Consider the following 14,670-nt stretch of genomic DNA (forward strand, 5'->3'; position numbering starts at 1 on the left):
GCCTTGTAGGGTCTTAGGCACTTGAAAAGTGTCACATTGGACAGATACTTTATTAGAATATACACTTTGATACTCATTCGCCCCCCACAAAAAAAATCAGATTCCATATTTTGCCCCAGTCATTTATTTAAATGGAGTTCAACATAATTCTACCTTTCATTCTTACTGATTTCAAACATAGTCCCATGTAATATGACCACTGCTTACATGGCATAGTGCCTAACCACTTTGATGTACAGTCACCACTGAGCCTTCAGCCCTTCCTTTGAAGGCTGGCCAGAATAGCTTTCTGGGCCTCACTTTTTCATCTCTGAAGCAGAGCTGTTGATACATCTTTCGCAAGGTTGTGAATAACACAGGTGGTTTCACTGCACAAACCAAACCTACAGCATTTTTTAATGAAAAATTTTAGGCACCAGAAAGAGATAAAATACTCTAACAAATACCTTTGTATCCGCCACTTAGACAAATAAAAATTATATTATGGATATAACTGAACCTGTCTACATAATGCTCTTGATTCCATTCCTTCTCTGCCTCCCCTGAGGAAACCACTCTCCTGAAATATGGACAATAGTATCTTTTATTTGGCTTCCATGTAGAGACTACCTATTTATTGACTGGAAGTAGACCAGGTCAGTTTATGCTTGACAGAGCATATCGTAGTAACTAAGAGCCAATACTTAATATTGGTTACTGTGTGATAGGCCCTGGCCTGAGTATTTTACTAATACAAACTCATTTGTCCTCATAACAACCTCTAACATAGTTAACAATTTCTCTTTGTTTTACAAATGAGGAAAGTGAGGTACAGAGTGGTTAAGTAATTTGCCCAAGGTCACACAGCTATAAGTGGTAGAGCCAAGATTCAAACCAACAGTCAGGAGTCTGTGCTGTGAACCAGTACACTATACTGTCTCGATGTGCCATAAGCATTTATCACTGATTATGCATAAATATCCATGCATAATAAGTATGTCTGCATATATTCCTCATGCTTTTGGTGGTCTTGCAGTGAAAGCCCTTATTTTTAAAAAAGAATTTATCTTTAAAGCTTTTACCTGCAAAAATCAGATGGGAAGACATAAAGGATCTCATCTTTGGTTATTAGTGGGTGAAAAGAATCTCCATCTGTTCCATTAATCATATTGCACTTGTCTGTTATCCACCAGTCAAGTGACCTATAATTGATAAGCACAAGAAAGAGTAAAGATGATCACATTTGAGTTTAGATTCTCTTAAATGGTCAGGACTTTGCAAGATTTAACTGGAGCTGTCTATCCACAGTATCTTATTCATACACAGACACAACAGTGTTAATTAGATCAAGGGGGAGAAAAAGTAGGTCCCTGGCCCAAATCAGTTTTCATAGAGGCAATGGCCAAATAGCCCAAAACATGTGGTGGTTTGAAAAGTATTTGTGCTGTAGCTACTACACATCACTCAATGACTACTAAGCAAGAGTGGGACTTTTCACTGGCCTGTAATTCATGCCTGGCCATGATAAATCTACAAATCACTAATATTTAATTGGTAAGATGTTTTACCACCATCTTGATATGTAGAATAATAATTACAAGACTATTTACCTGTTTTTATATTTTTCATCCAAAAAAGGCTAAACACATTTTTTAAGCAATGTAGAAGTAGATATGTATTTTAAATGAAAACTGAAAAAATAATTCCACTGATAAATCATTAGACTTACGTTTTCCCATTCCATTCCACAATCTTTGTAAAGTTAAGGTAATTGTCTTCTCCAGTTAGAAAAACATAGTCTCCATCATTAGTCCCATTTTTCTGAAAATATGTGAATATGATCATTTAAAGTAACTGTGATAATTTTATGACAGCTTGGCTAGGCTATGGTGCCCAGTTGTTTGGTCAAACACTAGCCCAGATGGTGCAGTGAGGGCATTTTGTAGGTGTGATTAATATCTACAATCAGTTAACTTTAAGGGAGGTTACCCTCAATAATGAGTGGCTGGGCCCCATCCAATCTGTTCAAAGCCTTACAAGCAAAAACAGAGGTTTCCTAGAGGAGGAATTCTCCTCAAGACTGCAACATCGAAATTCTGCCTGGACTTCCAGGTTGCAGCCCACCCTACAGATTTCAAACTCAAGACCACATCATCAACTTTTACCTGAGTTTCCAGCTGCTGGCCTGCCCTGTGGATTTCAGACTTACTAGCTCCCATAATCACATAAGCCAATTCCATAATATAAATTTCTCTCTCCCTCTTTCTCATCTCTATCTATACACCCTCTTGATTCAGTTTCTCTGGCAACCCTAACTGATACAGTAACTAAAAAATTTAATCTTCAACAAACTGTCCTACTAGGGCCTAATTGCTACACAAGACTGAACCAGGACCAGAAAATAGTGACTATTTTGCTAAATACTATATTAACCATATTATTATTTTATGGTTTTAAAAAGTAGGATCTCAATTTTAAAATGGACAAAGGACTTGAAGAGACATTTCCCAAAAGAAAATATACTAATGGCCAGAGAGCACATAAAAACATGTTCATCATCATTAGTCATTAGGGAAATGCAAATCAAAACCACAATGAGATACCACTTCACACCCACTAGGAGGGCAATTAAAAAAAAAAAAGAAAAATAGTATGCGTTGGTGAGGATGTGGATAAATTGGAACCTTTATACATTGCTAGCAGGAATATAAAAATGTTGCAGTCACTGCAGAAAACAGTTTGTCAGTTCTTAAAAAAGTTAAACAGAATTCATAGGACTCCAAAATTCCACACCTATGTATACACTCAAGAGAATTCCACTTCAAGGTATATATCCAATGTTCATATAAAAGCTTGTATGAACAAATATTCATAGCAGCACTTCTAATAATAGCCAAGAAGAAACAACCCAAATGTCCATCAACTGATAAATGGATAAGCAAAATGTGGTATATCTACACAACGGAATATTCCTCAGTTATAAAAAGGAATGGAACACTGATACATGCTACAACATGGATGAACCGTGACGACATTATACTACATTTAAAAAGCAGACACAGAAGGGCATATATTATATGATTCCATTTATATGAGATGTCCAGAATATGCAAATTCACAGAGCCAGAAAGTAGATTAGTGGTTGCCAGGGCCTGGGAGAGTAACAAGGAATAGGAGTGACTGCTAAGAGAATATGCAGTTTCTTTTTTGGGATAATGAAAATGTTCTGGAATTAGCAGTAATGGTTGCACAACCTTGTGACTATACTAAGGACTACTGAATTGTACATTTTAAAATGGTAAATTTTATAGTAAGTGAATTATTTCTCAATAATAACAAATTTAAAAGCCTAAGTCCAGGACCAGGACCAGTTATACCAGAATAGCTACACTGGAAGAAGGTGGTATTAATATAGCCCTATTTTCAATTAACGTTCTTCAATTGTATATTCTCTCCAAATTATACTTCTTAAGGGCACATACAGATACTATACATTCCTAAAATTCTTTATTTGGGCATGTAGCTATGATTTCTCAGAAACAGCATAGGTAGTAGCTCCTCTATAATAATAGGAGTGAACAATTGTTGAGTGTAATATTCCTGGCTCTGGTCTAAAATTTTTGCATGAATCATCTCATGAAATCCTCACAACCACATAAGATAGTGTGGCTATCAGTCTGGTGAATTCAATGATGTAAAAACAAAATAGCAAGTTATATAATGCAAATTATCTGAGAAACAGTGAGATATTAGCAATAAGATCTACTTGGCTGATGGACTGAAGCCACTGGGACCAAAAGGGCCTCGAGGGAACCTTTGCATAATATCTCTCAGTAGGAAGCTCTCCTGAAATTATTTCTAGAAGGGAGGTTCAGTCAGGGCTTGACAGGAAATCTGTGCTTCCTCTGGTCCTATGAAGCTGTGTTCCTCTGAGACAGGACCCTCTAGGGAACTCCTGTCTGGTCTGCTTCTCCAGAATGATGCATTCAGAGTTGGTGAGGGCCTACTTTTAGGACTCCTGTCTCTCACACATACAATTTTTTAAAACTTGCTCACAATTCTATTTTAACAATTTCTAAGTTTTGTATAACCTTGAAGGCCCAGGGACACAATTATTGCTGTTTGCCATAAAAACTGGAATGCTGGCGGGGCGCGGTGGCTCACGCTTGTAATCCCAGCACTTTGGGAGGCCGAGGCGGGTGGATCACGAGGTCAGGAGATCGAGACCACGGTGAAACCCCGTCTCTACTAAAAATACAAAAAATTAGCCGGGCGTGTTGGCGGGCGCCTGTAGTCCCAGCTACTCGGAGAGGCTGAGGCAGGAGAATGGCATGAACCCGGGAGGCGGAGCTTGCAGTGAGCCGAGAGCACGCCACTGCAGTCCGGCGTGGGTGAAAGAGCGAGACTCCGTCTCAAAAAAAAAAAAAAAAAAAAAAAAAACTGGAATGCTACAGGATTACATGAAGAGGGTAAGACTCTTGAACAGGCAGAACCAGAAAACAGCTACAAATTTAAAGCTGAGGAGACTCATCACAATCCCAGAGCACACCCCTAATCTAATCCTCTTCCTGGGGTTATTTTATCTTTTACCAACTTCCCAACTATCCACTGCACTCCAGGGTGTTTGTTTTTGTTTTTGTTTTTGTTTTTTTGGTTTTTTTTTTGGTTTTTTTAGACGGAGTCTTGCTCTGTCACCCAGGCTGGAGTAGAGTGGTGTGATTTCAGCTCACTGCAACCTCTGCCTCCCGGGTTCATGCAACTTACCTGCCTCAGTCTCCTGAGTAGGTGAGATTACAGGCGTACATCACCACACCTGGCTAATTTTTGTATTTTTAGTAGAGACAGAGTTTTGCCATGTCAGCCAGGCTGGTCTCAAAGTCTTAACCTCAAGTGATCCACCCACCTCGGTCTCCCAAAGTCCTGGGATTACAGGCATTAGCCACCGCACCCGGCCTCAAGTTTTTTTTCTTTCCAAAAAACACTCCATTTTTCACATACTCTACAAGATATCTTAACTCTAGACAATTTCTAGAAGAAACTCAAAGTTAATCTGGCTTGGGGTGCCCCAACCTACTGTCAGCTAAAAAAAGAGGTTCTGAAAAGAAAAATCTACTTACCTCATAGAATAGGCCAAAATAGGGAGAGATATCGGGCCTGAAAACATGGATAAGGGACAAGATTTCATCTTTGTAGCCCCAGAGCAATTCATCAACTGTGTGAGTCACAAAGAGCTTCTGCTGATAGGCTTTCAACATGGCCTCGATGATCTCCCTGAGGAAGTGGACCTGGGACCACTCTATGACAGTCTGCGGAGCAGAGGTATATTAAGACAGCAGCATCCCCTCCAAAGCACCTCCATCCACTCTCTCCTACCACTCCTTAGCAAAGGGGGTTGGAAATATAAATGTAAAGGTTGAGATTAAATAGCTGAAAAATCAGGCAGTGAGCTCCTTTCTGGCTGCATATGGAAGACAAAGCCTCTTCTCTGTCCTTTCTCAGTACTGCATTTTGTAAGTGTAATATTTACGAAGAGACCATTTGCAGGCTCTGAGTTATCCAGACACCACAAAAGGAGAAAAGCTCTTATAAACATGTCGGCATCTTTGGCCACAAGGTGGCGCTAACTTCCTCCTGAGCAGGGCCAGAGGCTCATTATAAACCCGACCTACACCCCTGGGACTAGGCGGCAGGGACCTCATACTGTCTAGGTCCTGGGTCCATCATCAGTGTTCAGCTGCATATGGAGCGGTCACCTAGGGGTTAGGGTGGGAGAGTCGGCAGGGGTTGGTGTAGGTGAATTAGAATGTTTACTGGGCCAGCCCAGGCACACTGGTTCACGCCGGGAGTCCCTGGCCGACACAGGAGAATCCCTGGAGCCCAGGAGGAAGAAGTTTCAGTGAGCTGTGATGGAGCCACTGATCGCACTCCAGCCTGGGCGACAGAGCAAGACCCTGTCTCAAAAAAAATTAATAATAAATAAATAAATTTAATTTAAAAAGAAGAAAGTCTCATGGGTCTTAGTATAGAATAGATGTAGAATATGTGTCGTTATTAGGTAGAATTACCATTATAAACAGAGCCCACTGAAATCACAGTAGGCTGCACTCAACAGCCCAGTCTATTGATTTCTGGTGTCAATTTATGAATTTTGAGAATATAAAATCCAACATAAAAATCTGAAGTAAGAAATGGTATACAAATTTCATTGCTAGAATTTCTGAATGAAAACATGGGGCAAGTAAACATTTTAAAAATTATTAGCTACCAAAAAATCCTAGGGGCATATTTATTTGCACAATTGCTAATCCTGAACACCCAGGAAGAAATTATAAAACAAATCCTAAAATCTGAATTTTGTCATCATTTGAAAAGACCTTATTTGATAAATCTTAGAAAAAAGTCCAAGATGTACTTTAAAGAAAAGAAGAAAAAAGTATTTTTCTTTTTATATATGTATATTTCAACATAAGTTAATGGCTCCTAAATGTAAAATCATAAAGAGCATTAACTTAGCTTTTTCCTTTCTTCCAAAATCCAAATTAATGGTATTAAAATGCCTACTTACCAATACAGGAATATTTAATGTTCTAATTAAGTCAATTTTAGGGTCTCCAACAGATTGATCTCGTTCAAAAACATAGGCCTTGTTGCTAACAGCAGATATTGTTGTTCCATTATCTCCAAATTGAATATTTGCTTTGTTTCTGAGTTCCCTAAAAGAAAGAAAAGGGTTTTATGTGAAAATAGGCACCACTTTAATAAGCAAGACTTTTCCTTTCTTTCAGCATCCAAGTTATATTTTCAATATAACATTCCCAATATAACATTATATAGAGACTGCAGCTACTAAGCCTTAAAAAGCTGGAGACTGAAGCTATAACGTGGGAAGGAAACAAGGCCTAGGATAGAGTCTTCTCAAAAACTTTGTTTTCCTTCTTTTTTTGCCTGATTAGGGAGGTGCAACAGTCGAGGGTCACCTTGACCGGGAATCAAAGTCAATGAACTCTCTCCTGGGTTACGGTTTGGTCCTGAAGTATTTTCAAAATTTTCAGTTTGGTTCATAGATTTAGTTTGAATTTCAATTTGTTTACCAATGTCTTTTTGTTTCTAAATTGAATTAAATTGAAATTTTATTTAAAAAAATAATGCCCAGGGCTTAGTAAATTATAGGAGTTCACTCCTGTTTCTTTTTTTGAGATAGGGTCTCGCTCTGTTGCCCAGGCTGGAGTGCAGTGGCATGACTACAGCTCACTGCAGCCTCAGCCTCCTGGGCTCAAACAATACTTCCCCCTCAGCCTCCCAAATAGCTAGAAGTACAGGAGCATGCCACCACACCCAGCTAATTGCTTTATTTTTTTGTAGAGATGAGGTCTTACTATGTTACCCAGGCTGGTCTTGAACTCCTGGACTCAAGTGATCCTCCTGCCTCGACCTTGCAAAATGCTAGGATTATGGGCATGAGCCACCACACCCGGTCTCTGTTTCTGATATACAACACAGTTTGGTTCAAGTTAGTGCCCCCAAATAAAGCATTAGAAAGTTCTTAGCACCTGGTGCCAGGGCTGGGCCTAGAGTCAGTGTGAGTGATTTAAGAGGTGCCGAAACAAGTAGTAATCAAGATAAATATTTTAATGCACTATTTATTAAAACCAAAATTTATGCCAAAAATTTATGATGAACAAAATGTTAAATAAAAACAGGATCTGATCTTTTGTTCATCAAATGCCTCACACTAGCCCTAGCCCTGCCTGGTACATAGTAGGTGTTCAATAAATTCCAGTGACTTTTGTTTCTTTCCCTTTGCTTATCTTTCCTTCTTCCTAAACCAGCCAGGGTTATTATGTCTGACATGGTAGCCACTAGTCACATGTGACCACTGAGCACTTAAACTGTGGCTAACTGGAATTGAGATTTCCTGTAAGTGTAAAATACATACAGAATTTCAAAAACAGTGCCAACCTTTTTTTATATTGATTACATAATGAAATGATGCTATTTCAGTTATAATGGGTAAAATTAAAATATATTATCAAAATTAATTTTACCTGTTTCCTTCTACTTTTAAAAAATGTGGCTACTAGAAAATCTTAAAATCTTAAATTACACATGTGGTTCATGTAATATTTCTATTGAACAGAACTAATTTAAGAGCACAGGTTAGGAAGCCATTGGCAGGCTGGGCTACCCACACCTCCTCTGAGGCCTTTCCCAACCATGGCAGCACAGGGATTTTTCTCACCCACCTGTGGATATCCGTACATGTCTTTAGCATTCAATTATAAACTTCTGAGTGACATCATTTAGATTGTGAAAGAATTATCATGTAGCCTCAGGTAGACTGCAAGCAAGCTGAAGGCTGAAACTTGTATGTAAAAATGCTTCTCAGTGATGATGGATGTCCCAGTAAACTCATCATAAGTTGAAACAATTGTAAGTTGAAAGTTGGTTTTTGATTCAATAACTTAGTATCTTTCCAATTTACGATGGGTTTATCTGGATATAACTCTATCGTCATTGGAGGGGCATGCCGAATACATACCACTTTCACACCATCGTGAAGTCAAAAAATCATTTAAGTTGAACCATCATAAGTCAAGGACCATCTATATATTATATCTCTTTATACTTCTTAAATCCCTTCTTTAAAATAAAAACAGATGAGAAAATAAACAAATGCATTCATATAGATGCATAAAAATAAATGAGTCTTTGTATCTTCTCCAGTAGAAAAAACAAATCATTTTTTTCTGTGCTCTCACATACTGTAACAATTTACACAGAAGACTTCTGAGACTTCTGGTCACCAAGAAGTGTGTGGCGTTTTCTCTCCACCAATAATTCTGCAGTGTCCTCCAATTCAGTTCAATTCTGATACTTTCTACTTGGACATAGCATCAGATTCTACAGGTTGAGACTGCCTTCCACTTCCTATGCCAGTCAAAAGCCTCAGGCTGTTTTACCTGTGCTTCCAAACTAATGGCTATAAATTGGAGTTCCCATCCCCCCGTGCTTGGGCTCAATTAATTTGCTAGAGCAGCCCAGAGTACTCAGGGAAACACTTACATTTTATTATAAAGGATATTACAAAGTACACAGATGAAGAGATGCACTGGGCAAGGTGTAGGGGAAGGAGCTCAGAACTTCCATGCCCTCCGCAGGCTCGCTACTCTCCAGGAGTTTGGCTCTCTGGAAACTCTCCAAATTCAGTCCTTTTGGTTTTTTATGGAAGCTACATTACATAGGCATGATTGATTAAATCACCGGCCATTTGTGATCAACCCAACTTTCAGCCCCTCTCCCTCCTGGGAGGTTGGGGGGTGGGGCTGAAAGTCCAAACCCTCTAATCCTGTCCTCTTCTTTCAGGACCAGCTCCCATCCAGGAGCCATAGAGGCTGCCAGTCATCAGTCAACTCACTAGCATACAAAAAGACACTTATCACTTAGGAGATTCCAAGGATTTTAGGAGCTGTATGCCAGGAAATGGAGGGAGACTAAATATATATTTCATCATATCACATGTCTATATCCTATACTCTGTCAAGTGTATGGAAGGAAGCATACTTCATATCACATATACACATATCACACATCATATCACACTAAGCACCAAGCTATGCCCACTAATCCTATAAATATCTGACAATTGCATAGCTCTTCAAAGAGTTTAACCCACATTATTTTATTTTATTTTATTTAATCCTTACAAGTCTATAGTACAAATACAGCATGTAGTATTGCCCCACTTCACAGTTGGGGACACAGAACACAGGCAGAAGAGTGAGAATTTGATCCCAAGTCTTTCTCATTAGCACAAGGTGCTCCTCCCTCTGTATGAGACAACACCTCCTAACAGGTACCTAAGAAACGCCTGTAGGATGAAACCAGCTAATGCCTCTAACAAATGCCTCTAACCAAAGCCAAATCTAAATGATAAATTACACGCCCTTCCAGTTTACAGAGGAATATATTAAAAAATTTGATAGACACTTCTGTGTTAAAACACTTATACAGCTTGAAGTTCGGTGTTTGCAGTTGACTTTTCATTTGTTAGACAACCATTCCGCTTTCTTCTGGTAATAGCCCTGATTTCCTTTCCTCTCTTGTATTGTACAGCTGTGTAAGACCATCAGTCAAGGGTGCTATGGGACCTGAGCTCAACCAATTCCTTTCCTCTGGCCTCTGAGTCCTAAGCACAGTGCCTCAAGATAGAAAACACAGTAAAACAGCCAGGCATGGTGACATGTACCTGTAGTGTCAGCTACTTGGGAGGCTAAGGTGGGAGGATGGCTTGAGCCCAGGAGTTTGACGTTACAGTGAGCTATGATTGTGCCACTGCATTCCAGCATGGGCAACAGAGCAAGGCCTTGTCTCTACCAAAAAAAATTTTTTTTAATTTAAAAACAAGAAAACTCAGTAAAAGGATTCCTCCCGGTGGCAGACACATGATGTGACGATCAATACACTCTCGTGACCTGGATCTGTAAAGTTGCCCTGCATCCTGCTTTTGTCTTCCAAGCTGCTTTCCTTGATTCTGTTAACCTACTTTATAGCCTTCAAATAGATTCCCCTTTTACTTAAATTAGCCAGAGGTAGTTTATTTTGCGTATAACCAAAGACCCTTCACTTAGAAATCATTAACTACGCCTTTTTATAGATAAGGATATGTAGATTCAGGACCAATCAAAAGTGTCAGGGCCAGGTTTAGAATCCCCGTGACCTCACCTCTCATCCAGGGTATTCCTTGATTTTACACAGAGGTTAATTCACAGTAATTTATTGGAATATGGAGGAGGAGAGGAAATTTCAAAGCCAAACTTTTGTGTAAGCCAAGGCTGGTGCCTGCAGAGAGGGGCATATTGATCAGTTACTGTCCTACAAGATCAAAGAAGACCAAAGGAACTTTCAGAAATACAAACAAGAGTTTGAAAAAACAAAACAAAAACAACAAAAAACAAAGCAAATTTTTGGCCTAGGCAATTAATCAAGGAACTATACTTAAAAGTGCCCGGCATGGTCCCTGGTATTTAGTAGATGCTAATGAATCTCAGACTATAGTGTAACATTTGTGAATTACTATGATGGTCCTTGTCATTAAGAAAAGGTTCAGTTATGCTCCATGAACTATTTAATCAGGTAGGAAAATTCATGGTTGGTTTTAGAAATAATTTTGGAAACAATAGACTGAGATAAGGAGTGGAAATCAAAAGGAATAATTTTAATTAGGTGGAAAATTAACATCTATATATCTAATTCCTCAGAATTACAAATTTGATAAATTGGATGCGTATAATACTATCATAGAATCGTTATCTTTCAGTCATATTGGTTCCTTCATTCACCTAATCCTCTGTTGAGAATTACTATTAAGAAGTGATTGAGCATACACTGGACACAAACTAGATTGAGATCTGGCTGGCAGGGTTGACATTCAACCCTGGTTTCATCTTACTCACTGCTTCTGTGCCTCAGTTTCCTCATCTGTAAAATGGAGGTAATAATGTACTCACCTTGTAGGGTTGTTGTGAGAATGAAATCCACATAAATCCAGTTGGAACACTACCTGGCACACCTGCTGCTTAGGAGGGATTAGCTACTGATACCATGTGCAACGGCTTGTGCTAAGCTCTTGAGATGGTGCGACATTAAGTCCTGGTTCTGGTCCTCCAAGAATCCACAGTAGAGCATGGGAGACTGCCTTCAGAGGCCACCTCCTTCACAGTAAATGCACTGTGGGCATACAGAGGAGGGAGGGATGGTGACTGGAAGGGGACTCCTGCAAAAGACACTTTTGCTTGATTCTGGAAAGAGTGGGCTTCTGCAGGTGGAAGGGTGGAGGGGGTGTTCCAACAGAGGCAGCAGGGGGGCAAGGGTGAGCAGCAAGCATGAAAGCACTTCCCATGTGGGGAGTGAGAAAGCTGTGGTCCTGGAGGAGGAGGACACACTTTAAAAGACCATCACAGATCCAGGTGAGGCTGGGGTGATGAACACATCAACGTGAAAGGAGTACTGAAGTCCTAGGGTGACCACGGAGAAGAGGGAAAGCAAGCGGAGCCAGCCAAAGGCACAGGCTGAGAAGCCTCTACCCTTAACTTTGAGTATGCTGCCCACTCAGGTAACTGAAGGCGGCAACCTCTAGATACAAAGCAGGATACTGAGAAGAAGTGGTAACAGCAGGGTCGGGAGAAGACTCACCCACTTGTTGACAGTGTGCAAGAAACAGTTTCACTCCTTAAGATGGAAACATCTCCCTGGTCTCCCTGTCCCCAGGCAGTGACCCATAGGGTCATGCAGGCAATTCACCTAATGTACCACGTGCATTTAAAACTCACACATACCTGGTCACAATCTTTTGTGTATGATAAGATAGTGTGAGAGATCTTTTTCTATTTTTTTTTTTACTTCTGAGCGGTTTAAGGATTTTTTTTTCAAAATCTGTTTCTATTCTGGCAAAACAAATACAGTTTTAGCTACCAATCTAAAAACACTATCAGAGAAAAGCGAGGCAAGTTTAGAAAAAACGAGAAAGCATTCTCCTATAATAATGGAAACAATGATCATGGTGTTCCTAAATTTTTTATTGTCTCTTTATGTTAAAAAAATTTTTTATACAGCTTGGTTCAGAGACGGTTAAAGAACTAAAGGGTTAATAGGACAGAATTAGACAGTATAAACAAAATTCCTGCCTTTGCGAAACTGCAAGGAAGACACTTAGATCCTGAAGAAATTAAATGTGGAAAAATAGAACTATAAGAAAATCGACTTGAACATCAAACCATTGAAGGGAGTAAGACTTTTAAAGCTCAGACATGATAGAAATGTTGAAAAAGAATAGACTTGACTACAACACATTTTAAAAATTAACAAGGCAAGCAATGGAAAAACAGTTGCCCCAGATGAAACATAAAAGGTTCACAGAGTGGCATGAACACTCCAGAACCCAGATAAACAAATGGACAAAGGACAAGAACTAAAAGTGTGGAAACACAACTGGCTGGCAAACATGAGGAGAACATTCAACCCATGAGGTAACCAGAGGAGAAAATGAAAACGGATCTACATGTTCAGGAAAGCAACAGTTAAGTGCTGTAATACATTTACTCTATTAAATATAATCATCATTAAAATTCATTTGTATGAAGACCAAAATATACATTGAAAAATCCTATGCTATAACATTAGATGAATAAAAAACATGTATATTTTGTATATGTACATGCATATGTACATAGTATGATAACCATCTAAAACTCATTCATAGAAAAATGGCCAAGAAGATATCCACTAAAATGTTAGTTAGCATTGGTTATTTTTGAGACAGTGAAGCCATGGACAGTAGTTTTTGTTCAAAACTTTACTGAATATTCAAGTTGATCTTTAGTGATTATATATATGGGACACATATATATGTGTAATTTTTATAATATAAAATATAGTTTACACTATTAAAGATAATGCTGTATATATTATATATGTTGATTATATTTGAAAATCCAGTATTACTTGATATCAATGAATAATAAAATAACTTAAGATATAGCCCTTACATCTTTTTAAATAATACAAGCCTAAAAAAGAAATGAATAATCCAAACAGCAAAACTAAGAAACCCCAAAATAAGATATTTCATGGGATACTGTAAATTTAGCAAATACTTCTTAGGAATATGAAAATTAATTAGAAGTGCCCTTAGACAAATTGTTTTCTTTTTTAATTCTTGAAATGTTGAATGGTAGGCAAAATAGAAAAAGGTATCTGACAAGACAAAAAATAAACCTCAAAAAGGCTGCAGAAGCCATGGGATACCATGACTTTGATACAAATTTTATACAAATATGTCCCTGAGCAAAAGGATCATGAGGCCAATGAGCCTTGTATTCACAGACCCATTCCAGGGCTGCTCAATCTGCAGCTTTACAAAAATGTAAATAATACACTCCATTCCTTAAACCAGACTGACTGGCTGTTATCAACATTTGGAACACCCATCATCTTTTTCCAAAAACATTACTATTCTGAACTCCCCAATATGTGAAAGGCTTGGGAAATGTGCCACTGTAAATCCTGTGTCAGATGAGTTAGGCCCTCCACAGCCTTGCTTGGCCCTTCCCCATCTCAGAGGTTTCCCACCACCACACCAATCCATACTAACTGGCGAAAAGGGCTACATGCCCTCCCCTCCCTCTGCCCCAGGCCCCCTGGAATACAATTGACGGAGTCAGCTGACTCAGTTGGGATAAAACACTGGAGCAGGAGCTACTGGAACGTTCTGTCTTACCCAGCTTAAACAATAGCATCATAAAGCCACAAGTGACAGAAATCAAATCCAGTGAATGACTGCAAAAGGCACACTGTAGAGACTAGCAGGCCCCATAGAGGGTTTGGACAGCTCCCTAAAAACCCATGTTTTTCTACAAATCCCAGATCTCACGACCCACTCAGCCCTGTCAGGAGCTCTTAGCAGCCTGCACTGCACATGTGCATATTCCTCACAAAGCCATTCATTTTCAGGGCCTGATTCCCCTTTCTTGAACCTATACTTGGGTTTCCTGAACTAAGTCCTATGGTTCTGGCTATTAGGTGGGTGCAAAAGTAACTGCGTTTTTTGTCACTACTTTTAAATACTTTTTAATCATTGTGTCCTATAGTGTTAAACAGTTTTTCCACATGTCCTATGAATTTAAACCACAGTTG

At 39.1% G+C, this 14,670-nt stretch overlaps 1 protein-coding gene across 2 annotated transcripts in view; it reads right to left on the bottom strand.

Annotated features, from left to right (window-relative positions):
• The window catches only part of SCARB2 (scavenger receptor class B member 2), a 55,337-nt gene that overhangs the window by 15,812 nt on the left and 24,855 nt on the right, over nt 1–14,670 (bottom strand). For both annotated transcript variants that reach the window (XM_030819016.1, XM_030819015.1), the window contains exons 3-6: nt 6,545–6,692; nt 5,097–5,285; nt 1,709–1,800; nt 1,062–1,181 (exon numbers count right to left, since the gene is read on the bottom strand). In XM_030819016.1, the coding sequence (XP_030674876.1) occupies nt 1,062–1,181; nt 1,709–1,800; nt 5,097–5,285; nt 6,545–6,692 (549 nt within the window). The remainder of the gene's footprint in view (nt 1–1,061; nt 1,182–1,708; nt 1,801–5,096; nt 5,286–6,544; nt 6,693–14,670) is intronic.

This window comes from Nomascus leucogenys, chromosome 9 (assembly GCF_006542625.1).
Source record: "Nomascus leucogenys isolate Asia chromosome 9, Asia_NLE_v1, whole genome shotgun sequence".
NCBI classification, from domain to species: domain Eukaryota; kingdom Metazoa; phylum Chordata; class Mammalia; order Primates; family Hylobatidae; genus Nomascus; species Nomascus leucogenys.